This window comes from Tursiops truncatus, chromosome 5 (assembly GCF_011762595.2).
Source record: "Tursiops truncatus isolate mTurTru1 chromosome 5, mTurTru1.mat.Y, whole genome shotgun sequence".
Lineage (NCBI taxonomy): Eukaryota > Metazoa > Chordata > Mammalia > Artiodactyla > Delphinidae > Tursiops > Tursiops truncatus.
Window position 1 is genome coordinate 109,334,112 of NC_047038.1, and position 12,062 is coordinate 109,346,173.

Here is a 12,062-nt window from a genome sequence, read left to right on the forward strand (position 1 = left end):
ACATGTGCACCGCAATGAGAAGCTCAGTCACTGCAATGAAGAGTAGCCCCCGCTTGCCGCAGCTAGAGAAAGCCTGTGCGCAGCAATGAAGACCCAACGCAGCCAAAAATAAATAAGTTTATTTAAAAAAACCAACAATGGCTTTTGTAACTTTTCTTTAAAAACGAAATAAAACTACAACAACAAAATGATCCAAATAACTTATATTTAACTGGAATCAGCAACTTATTGCCTTATAAAGTAAAAGTGCTACATTTTTGGTAGTTTCAGCTAGTCATAAAATGTTTATTTTATAGTGGACTGTAAGTTCCATGAAGACAAGAACTGTGTCTGTTATGTTCATTAATACATACCCACTGTTAACAAATGCTTGGTTTATCAGAAGGGCTCAAAAATATTTTTTGAAAGGATAGTTTTCATTAAGCTTATTAATTATGCTAAAATTATGTACCAAAAGTATTTATCAATAACCAGAATTCTTTGAGTTAGAATGCCTCCTTTTTGGTGGCTAGAGGTTGAGGAAGGAATAATCCAGAGAGAGAAAGAGATTCTATGTAAGTCATAGAATCAGTCACAGAATCATAGAACCCAGATCAGTTTCCCCAGTCCAGCAGCCTGGTTTCTAGAGAAAAAAGCAGGAAGGAGCAAAGTATTTGAGAGATGAAAAGGCAGGAAGAAGAAGGCAGAAAGAGAAAACAAGAGAGGCAGAGAAAGAGAAAACTCTTCTTTCATTAGGAAACTGCTGGGACTTCTTTTACTTAATCCTTTAAAAAGTGAGAGGGAGTGCAACTAACTTATTTGGGGAAATACTGTTAGCAGAATGGAGAAATGAGTCAGGGAAGAGATGGAAGGAAGGAAAAGGTGCATCATTCATCCATCTAACCAAAGGTGCCCACATGGTTACCATGTGGGCAACCAGAGCTTAATCCCTCTAGGGAACAGTGCAGCCACCTTGCCTCAAGTGCTGTGTCTTTACCCACCAACTCCCCCAGTCAGAGATGAAGAGCTGCTCCAATGGGAGCCTTGATCGCCTGGCACTTCTGGCTTGCTGCACAGGTAGGCAGAGTGGAGTCCTGCAGCCAGAGGGACCCCTTAGGCAATGAAATGCAGGTGCTGGAAATTTAAATCAGATTAGCATGCACAGACATGTAAGGGACAAGGCAATATGAATGGAGACAGCAACTGCTCTAGTTTGCTTGTTAGAATAGAAAAAATCATAGAGATATTAAATAGACATTTATGTTTATTTTCTGCTGTGTTTCAGAATCTGGAATAGCTACTCGTATTCAGGCAATCACTAAATGTTTCTTGAACTTGTTGATGTCTTATGACTGTCCATCTCAACTGAATGAGTGGATGAGTGAATGGATAGAAAATTGAAGTCTATATGGTTGATTGTCAGAATGATACATTAACTTCTGTTAGAAACCACTTTGGTGCCCTTTGTCATTGGGAGCCCGTATTTCAGAGCTAAACCTGTGCTGAGGACAGACCCTGTCAACTTGTAAATGCTGATTAACAATCAGATTTATGGGGCTAATCCATATACTTCAGAATGGAGACTCAATTTCATCTTTTTGAAACAAAAATAAAATGGAGAACTACACTTACGAAACGCGTGCATCAGTTCTCTTGGTCATTATCTAAACCCTGTCTAATGCCAAGTATGGGAAATAGGTGAGGGTTGTCCCGACTGAATGATTTTCTGGGGAAGCCTTGAGCCAGGAGTGACAAAAGACATTAAAGTAGGAAGTAGGAATGCATGATGTTACCAAAAAGTAGATATTTTAAGGGCAAAATCAGCAGTAGAATAAGCAGTCCAATGTGGAATCACCAATTCAAGTAAATAGTTAAAATGTGGGTAGAAGTCAAAAAGAGATGAAAAAATTAGGGAAACTAATCAAAACTAATAAAAAATGCATGCTGAAATGGGTCAACAGAAATCAGGCCCCCAGAAGCCCTGAGCTATGTCTTACGATGTGGTTTGAACGTTGATATATGTAGAGTCTATGGACAACTGTCATGTAAACCAGGCCAGAGGATGCCAGTGTTCTCTTTGGGGAAGCAAGACCAAATTTCCCTCCTTTGGAGTGGGGGAGGGAGAAGCATGCCCACTTCCTCTGCCTGCCCCAGGAGGCTGACATGGTCCTACTCACCTCATGGAGGCTTATCACCAGACATCAAAATAAAACTGGAGTGAAAGTGTCTTCAAATCCAGATCACACTTTCAGGTGGGGTGTATATTTGATTTGTTATTTACAAAGAAAATATTTTATTTTATCTTTTTTTCCTTGTAGTCTATGAAACAGTGTTTGCTAGAAGAGAAGATTGGCAAGGATTAGAAAGAAGTGAGCTCCTTAAGTACTTCAATGACTGTGGTCATTTCCCAATGCACCAACAAATTGATGAGGTTTGGGACCTGGTCCATAGAGGTATTTTCTCATTTCTTTTTTTTGCTTTCTCCTTTCTTTTTTTCCTCCGTGTTTTCCTCCTTTGTTCTTTCCTTCCTTCTCTTACTTTCATTAAACTTGTCTTATAAGTCCCTTTTTTTCAAATTTTCAAAACCTGATTTTAATATATCAGAAAGAAGAGATTAAAAGAACAGGTTAAAAGAAGTTAATACGGTAAAATTATTTTTAGAGAGGTAGAAGAGATTCTTTAGCTTTTTAAGCTTTTAATGTATTTTTGATACAATATAAGTTATGTCAGGATATATTTTAAACCACCATGTATTTTAAATACTGATGCTAAAATGATTTCTGCTGAATAGATTTGGTACCAAAGAATATAGTCAAGTTTAAATGTTTAAACATTATCAATTATTTCAATGCAATAGATTTTCACAGTTAGAAAATCATTTCTTTTCTGAACAGTCAATAAGTGAAATGATAATATTGTTTTTGTATGGGAATATTTAGTAAGTTAAATGGAACAACATTTCTCCATTCTCTAAAGATTAGTAATGGAGTGCAAATTGTCACCAAGGTTTGGGAGATCTCATTGAATTTTCCTTAACTCCTTAAGATTCTTCTCATCATTTCTTTCTGTGTCCACACTAATGCTATGGCTGGCTGCCATGTTTAAAGATGATGAATGATGTACCCGTAATTTAATTGAGAGGAAAAGATAAACAAGCAAAACAAAATATTTCAGGACCTTTTTTTTTAGTAGAGGTGAAGGGCCCACATACCAGTAGGAAGGTATGATTAATGTCAGAGTGACAAGGTTGAAGCTTCATTAAAGGTTGAAGTTCTCTTCCTTTGTTAGTTCTTAGTGTAATTATCTAATTCTTTACCTATGTATGGACTTTGCTTTGCCACTGCTGAATCCCTAGTACCTAGAAAAGTTTTCTAGACTCTTGGTAAATATTTGTTCACAGTCTGGAGAAGCATCCAGATCATGTTGGATGTTTAAGCAAATTTTTCCTGATGACAAAAACATTAAATATTTATTATAGAAAATTTGGGAATATAGAAATATATAAGATTACTGACCAATAGCAATTAACATTTGATGTTCATCATTCCCAGTTTTTTTCTGTGCATATAACATTTTTATGAAAATTGGAATTTTCTAAATATTTGAAAATCTACTTTTTTGCTTAACAATACTCATTAATTTCCAAGCCATAAGTATCTTTTACAACATTATTTATGATAGAGTAATAACTTGTCATAAGGGTATTCTGTATTTACTGTTTATATTTAAATTCTTACCATTTTTCTTTATAATAAATAATAATAAAATTTTAAAAATTGAATGCAGCAAAATAAAATCAATTAGGGATTTCAGAAACTTATACTTCAGAAACTTGGTAATTTAAAATATGTTTTTCTTCAAATTAACAGTTTCATAGTGATATTTTCCTTCACTGATTATTTTGGAGTATATCATAAAGGCTTAGGTTTAGGGCATGGCTTAGTATTAGCTTGACTGGATTTAATTCCTGGCTTCAGCACTTATTAGCTGTATGTCTTTGGACAAGTTATTTATCTCTGCTATGCCTTACTTTATATATATGTAAAAGGAAGATAATACTCTAAGTCATTGGGCTGTTATGAGGTTAAAATGAAATAATTCATGTAAAACATGTGGCCCATTATAAGTGCTCAATAAATGTTTGCTATTATTATTCTTAAATAATTTTAAGTATACTTAGATAATTATGACAATTAATTTTCATAATTTTTATTTTGAAAATGTTAAAATGTTGAACCTAATTGTTGAATGACGTATTTCTATAGAGATTTTTGTATTGAATGTTATCAACTGGTTTACACCCATATCATCTCTTGCTTACCATAATGACCTGTGTGCTAGAGAAGATGATATGCTCATTTTTGTTCATTTTACAAATGAGAGAACTGAGACTTAGAGACCTTTTTAAGTCATTAGGAGAGCAGAAACTATCCCTGGTCTATTCAAGTCAAGTTCAATGCTCTTTCCATTTTACTATGTGGAATAAAATTTAAAAGTTCAGTGTTACAAAAGCATAATTAGATAGATGGTTAAAATATTCTTGACAGAAAGTATTGCCTTTTATTGATCTTTCACAGACTAGATAATGCCTTGCAATGTAGTAGGTTTTCTGAAAATGATGTACTCTATTAAATTTCTTATTAAAACTAGAATTTTCAAAAGAACAGTTAGTATAAAACATACTGTTTTTATTATAATGCCTAAAATTGGGAAGCTTTCCTTTATAGAAAGAAGCCACTCTAACATAATTTAAAATATATGTCCAATTATGCTGCTACATCCAGTTCAAAATTCTAGTGGTTTATAAGAAGCTTTAATTTAAAATGGAGATATTCTAAAATAATGGAAAGAAAACAGAAAATTTATGGGAAATGGAGCTAAATTAATGTTTTCTGCTTGCTTCTTCTAAGAGAATCTGATTTTATGCATTTTGGATTGTCAATCTTCTTCATTCATACTGACTTATTTGATTGTGGATAATAGCTCCAGATGTGCAACCTACACATTTTTTCATCCAGTAGAATATTTCACCTAACCCATATGTACTTAATTAAACTGATTAACTTCGTCAGTGTATGACACCAAGTAGGCCAAAGTTCCAAAACTGTCTGTATGTGTTCAGGTATTTTTAGCTTTTTTTTTTTTTTCCATTTTTTTTCTTATCACTATGGTAACAAAAAATTGTGACTGAGGATGTGATTTTTGTCTGAAAATCTTCCTTTGGAATAATGAAGCCCCTTCAGACTGCATGTATGGCTGATCTTAAAAGCTGAAGACTATGCAAACATGAGAACCTTTACTTGATATTCATTTACATCTCAACAAATGAAACTAATAACAATAAGATGGCATATCTCAAAGGAAAGAAAATCATAATTTGGTTCTATATTATCTATCCTCATATCTAACTAATTTTAGAAGTTTGAACTTTGAAGGTTTTCCAGTGTTTTCTCAACACATAAATAGAACTTTTAGGTTGTTTTCTGCAATTGAAATGAACTCAACAATGAAGACAAATCCACTTTCACTGTGGAGCCCTAGACAAAAATGTTAAAACCCGAAATACCCTCTGCATCTGAAGAAACAATGGTCTGAGATAGGATATGAATTATTTCAGCCTCTCTGACTAGTTGGTGGCAAATTGTAACTGTATCCTGGGCCTCCTGCTCCTCAGGGCACAGCTTTACCCACTACAAGCAGACAACACTGGATTTTCTGTTATTTTCTCAAGATATGGCTTTATGTTATTAAATGGAGAGCATATAATGAGTTTCCCCTAAAATTGTTTTCATATGAACAAGCTGTCTAATAATAAGATTTTTATTTTTTAATTTTTTTTTTGCGGGACGCGGGCCTCTCACTGTTGTGGCCTCTCCCATTGTGGAGCACAGGCTCCGGAAATGCAGGCTCAGCGGCCATGGCTCACGGGCCCAGCTGCTCCACGGCATGTGGGATCCTCCCGGACCGGGGCACGACCCCGCGTCCCCTGCATCGGCAGGCGGACTCTCAACCACGGCGCCACCAGGGAAGCCCTAATAATAAGATTTTGATTAAGCATAGAAGGGATTAAAGAGGACTAAAAAAGGTAGTATTCTAGGGCATAAGAAATTTTAATGATAAAATAATGCAAGGAGATTGGTTCAAGATGGCGGAGTAGAAGGATATGCTCTCACTCCCTCTTTCAAAAACACTGGAATCACAACTAACTGCTGAACAATCATCGACAAGGAAACACTGGAACTCACCAAAACAGATACCCCACATGCAAAGACAAAGGAGAAGCTGCAATGAGAAGGTAGGAGGGGTGCTATCACAATAAAATCAAATCCCATAACTGCTGGGTGGTTAACTCACAAACTGGAGAACACTTATACCACAGAAGCCCACCCACTGGAGTGAAGGTTCTGAGCCACATGTCAGGCTTCCCAACCTGGGGGTCTGGCAATGAGAGGAAGAATTCTTAGAGAATCAGACTTTGAAGGCTAGCGGGATTTGATTGCAGGACTTCAGCAGGACTGAGGGAAACAGAAACTCCACTCTTGGAGGACACACACAAAGTAGCGTGTGCATCGGGAGTCAGGGGAAGGAGCAGTGACCCCATAGGAGACTGAACCAGACCTACCTGCTAGTGTTGGAGGGTCTCCTGCAGAGGTGGGGGTCAGCTGTGGCTCACCAAGGGACAAGGACACTGGCAGCAGAAGTTCTGCAAAGTACTCCTTGGCGTGAGCCCTCCCAAAGTCTGCCATTAGCCCAACCAAAGAGCCCGGGCTCCAGTGTTGGGTCACCTCAGGCCAAACAACCAACAGGGAGGGAACCCAGCCCCACTCATCAGCATCAAGCAGATTAAAGTTTTACTGAGCTCTGCCCACCAGAGCAACAGCCAGCTCTACCCACCACCAGTCCCTCCCATCAGGAAACTTCCACAAGCCTCTTAGATAGCCTCATCCACCAGAGGGCAGACAGCAGAAGCAAGAAGAACTATAATCCTGCAACCTGTGGAACAAAAACCACATTCACAGAAAGACAGACAAGATGAAAAGGCAGAGGGCTATGTACCAGATGAAGGAACAACAAAGAACCCCAGAGAAACAACTAAATGAAGTGGAGATAGGCAACCTTCCAGAAAAAGAATTCAGAATAATGATAGTGAAGATAATCCAGGACCTCGGGAAAAGAACGGAGGCAAAGATCAAGAAGATGCAAGAAATGTTTAACAAAGATCTAGAAGAATTAAAGAACAAAAAAACAGAGATGAACAATAAAATAACTGAAATGAAAAATACACTAGAAGGAATCAATAGCAGAATAACTGAGGCAGAAGAACAGATAAGTGGCCTGGAAGACAGAATGGTGGAATTCACTGCTGCAGAATGGAATAAAGAAAAAAAATGAAAAGAAATGAAGACAGCCTAAGAGACCTCTGGGACAACATTAAACGCAACAACATTCACATTATAGGGGGTCCCAGAAGGAGGAGAGAGAGAAAGGCCCTGAGAAAATATTTGAAGAGATTATAGTCGAAAACTTCCCTAACATGGGAAAGGAAATACCCACCCATGTCCAGGAAGTGCAGAGAGTCCCATACAGGATAAACCCAAGGAGAAACACGTTGAGACACATAGAAGTCAAATTGGCAAAAATAAAAGACAAAGAAAAATTATTGAAAGCAGCAAGGGAAAAATGACAAATAACATATAAGGGAACTCCCATAAGGTTAACAGCTGATTTCTCAGCAGAAACTCTACAAGCCAGAAGGGAATGGCATGATATACTTAAAGTGATGAAAGGGAAAAACCTACAACCAAGATTACTCTTCCCAGCAAGGATCTCATTCAGATTCAATGGAGAAGTCAAAAGCTTTACAGACAAGCAAAAGCCAAGAGAATTCAGCACCACCAAACCAGCGCTACAGCAAATGCTAAAGGAACTTCTCTAAGTGGGAAACACAAGAGAAGAAAAGGACCTACAAAAACAAACACAAAACAATCAAGAAAATGGTAAATGGAACATACATATCGATAATTACCTTAAACGTGAATGGATTAAATGCTCCAACCAAAAGACACAGGCTTGCTGAATGGATACAAAAACAAAACCCATATATATGCTGTCTATAAGAGAAAAACTTCAGACCTAGGGACACATACAGACTGAAAGCGAGGGAATGGAAAAAGATATTCCATGCAAATGGAAATCAAAAGAAAGCTGGAGTAGCAATACTCATATCAGATAAAATAGACTTTAAAATAAAGAACATTACAAGAGACAAGGAAGGACACTACATAATGATCAAGGGATCAATCCAAGAAGAAGATATAACAATTATAAATATATATGCACCCAACATAGGAGCACCTCAATACATAAGGCATCTGCTCACAGCTCTAAAAGAGGAAATTGACAGTAACACAGCAATAGTAGGGGACTTTAACACCTCACTTACACCAATGGACAGACCATCCAAATAGAAAATTAATAAGGAAACAGAAGCTTTAAATGACCCAATAGACCAGATAGATTTAATTGATATTTATAGGACATTCCATCCCAAAACAGCAGATTACACTTTCTTCTCAAGTTTGCATGGAACGTTCTCCAGGATAGATCACATCTTGTGTTACAAATCAAGCCTCAGTAAATTTAAGAAAATTGAAATCATATCAAGCATCTTTTCTGACCACAATCCTATGATATTAGAAATCAAGTACAGGGAAAAAACATAAAAAACACAAACACGTGGAGGCTAAACAATACGTTACTAAATAACCAATAGATCACAGAATAAATCAAAGTGGAAATCAAAAAATACCTAGAGACAAATCACAATGAAAACGGGACAATCCAAAACCTATGGCATGCAGCAAAAGCAGTTCTAAGAGGGAAGTTTATAGCTATACAAACCTACATCAAGAAACAAGAAAAATCTCAAACAATCTAACGTTACACCTGAAGGAACTAGAGATAGAAGAAGAAACAAAACCCAACATTAGCAGAAGGAAAGAAATCATAAAGATCAGAGCAGAAATAAATGAAATAGAAACAAAGAAAACAATAGCAAAGATCAATAAAACTAAAAGCTGGTTCTTTGGGAAGATAAACAAAATTGGTAAACCATTAGCCAAACTCATCAAGAAAAAGAGGGAGAGGACTCAAATCAATAAAATTAGAAATGAAAAAGGAGAAGTTATAACAGACACCACAGAAATACAAAGCATCCTAAGAAACTAGTACAAGCAACTCTATGCCAATAAAATGGACAACCTGGAAGAAATGGACAAATTCTTAGAAAGGTATAACCTTCCAAGACTGAACTAGGAAGAAACAGAAAATATGAACAGACCAATCACAAGTAATGAAATTGAAACTGTGATTAAAAATCTCCCAACAAACAAAAGTCCAGGACCAGATGGCTTCAGAGGTGAATTCTATCAAACATTTAGAGAGGAGCTAACACCCATCCTTCGCAAACTCTTCCAAAAAATTGCAGAGGAAGGAACAGACCCAAACTCATTCTACAAGGCCACCATCACCCTGATACCAAAACCAGACAAAGATACTACAAAAAAAGGAAATTAGAGACCAATATCACTGATGAATATAGATGCAGAAATCCTCAACAAAATAGTAGCAAACAGAATCCAATAGCACATTAAAAGGATCATACACCATGATCAAGTGGGGTTTATCCCAGAGATGCAAGGATTCTTCAGTATACTCAAACCAATCAGTGTGATACACCATATTAAGAAATTGAAGAATAAAAACCATATGATCCTCTTAATAGATGCAGAAAAAGCTTTTGACAAAATTCAACACCCATTTATGATAAAAACTCTCGAGAAAGTGCACATAGAGGAAACCTACTTCAACATAATAAAGGCCATATGTGACAAACCCACAGCAAACATCATTCTCAATGGTGAAAAACTAAAAGCATTTCCTCTAAGATCAGGAACAAGACAAGGATGTACACTCTCACCACTATTATTCAACATAGTTTTGGAAGTCCTAGCCATGGCAATCAGAGAAGAAAAAGAAATAAAAGGAATACAAGTTGGAAAAGAAGAAGTAAAACTGTCACTGTTTGCAGATGACATGATACTATACATAGAGAATTGTAAAGATGCCACCAGAAAACTACTAGAGCTAATCAATGAATTTGGTAAAGTTGTGAGATACAAGATTAATGCACAGAAATCTCTTGCATTTCTATACACTAATGATGAAAAATCTGAAAGAGAAATTAAGGAAACACTCCCATTTACCATTGCAACAAAAAGAATAAAATACCTAAGAATAAACCTACCTAAGGAGACAAAAGACCTGTATGCAGAAAACTATAAGACACTGATGAAAGATATTAAAGGTGATACCAATAGATGGAGAGATATACCATGTTCTTGGATTGGAAGAATCAATATTGTGAAAATGACTCTACTACCCAAAGCAATCTACAGATTCAGTGCAATCCCTATCAAATTTCCAATGGCAGTTTTTACAGAACTAGAACAAAAAATCTTAAAATTTGTATGGAGACACAAAAGACCCTGAATAGCCAAAGCAGTCTTAAGGGAAAAAAAGGAGCTGGAGGAATCAGACTCCCTGACTTCAGACTATACTACAAAGTGACAGTAATCAAGACAATATGGTACTGGCACAAAAACAGAAATATATATCAATGGAACAGGATAGAAAGCCCAGAGATAAACCCATGCACATATGGTCAACTAATGTATGATAAAGGAGGCAGATATACAGTGGAGAAAAGGCAGTCTCTTCAATAAGTGGTGCTGGAAAAACTGGACAGCTACATGTAAAAGAATGAAATTAGAACACTCCCTAACACCATACACAACAATAAACTCAAAATGGATTACAGACCTAAATTAAGACTGGACACTATAAAACTCTTACAGGAAAACATAGGAAGAACACTCTTTGACATAAATCACAGCAAGATCATTTTTGATCCACCTCCTAGAGTAATGGAAATAAAAACAAAAATAAAGAAATGGAACCTAATGAAACTTAAAAGCTTTTGCACAGCAAAGGAAACCATAAACAAGATGAAAAGACAACCCTCAGAATGGGAGAAAATATTTGCAAATGAATCATCGGACAAAGGATTAATCTCCAAATTATATAAACAGCTCATGCAGCTCAATATTAAAAAAACAAGCAGCCCAATCCAAAAATGGGCAGAAGACCTAAATAGACATTTCTCCAAAGAAGACATACAGATGGCCAGGAAGCACATGAAAAGGTGCTCAACATCACTCATTATTAGAGAAATGCAAATCAAAACTACAATGAGATGTCACCTCACACCAGTTAGAATGGGCATCATCAGAAAATCTACAAACAACAAATGCTGGAGAGGGTGTGAAGAAAAGGGAACCCTCTTGCACTGTTGGCGGGAATGTAAATTGATACAGCCACTATGGAGAACAATATGGAGGTTCCTTAAAGAACTAAAAATAGAATTACCATATGACCCAGCAATCCCTCTACTGGGTATATACCCAGGGAAAACTATAATTCCAAAAGAGACATGTACCACAATATTCATTGCAGTACTGTTTGCAATAGCCAGGACATGGAAGCAACCTAAATGCCCGTCAACAGATGAATGGATAAAGAAGATGTGGTACATATATACAATGGAATATTACTCAGCCATAAAAAAGCATGAAATTGGGTCAATTGTAGATATGTGGATGCATCTAGAGACTTTCATACACAGTGAAGTAAGTCAGAAAGAGAAAAACAAATATCGTATGTTAACGCATATATGTGGAACCTAGAAAATGGAACAGATGAACTGGTTTGCAGAGCAGAAATTGAGACACAGAAGTAGAGAAAAAACGTATGGACACCAAGGGGGGAAAGCGGTGGGGGGTGGGGATGGTGGTGTGATGAATTGGGAGATTGGGATTGACATGTATACACTGATGTGTATGAAATGGATGACTAATAAGAAAATAAATAAATAAACATTAAAAAAAATAACGCAGAATTATCAGAGGTAACATGTTACAAAAGCCTTATTTTAAATTACTTCTAAAAAAGAAAGGATTTCCCTG

The 12,062-nt window shown here is 36.5% G+C and overlaps 1 protein-coding gene across 1 annotated transcript in view; it reads left to right on the forward strand.

Moving 5' to 3' along the window:
* IQCM (IQ motif containing M) overlaps window positions 1-12,062 on the forward strand; it is a 346,741-nt gene that overhangs the window by 156,178 nt on the left and 178,501 nt on the right. Inside the window, 1 exon segment of the mRNA XM_073804676.1 lies at window positions 2,298-2,432. Coding sequence (XP_073660777.1) covers window positions 2,298-2,432 — 135 coding nt within the window.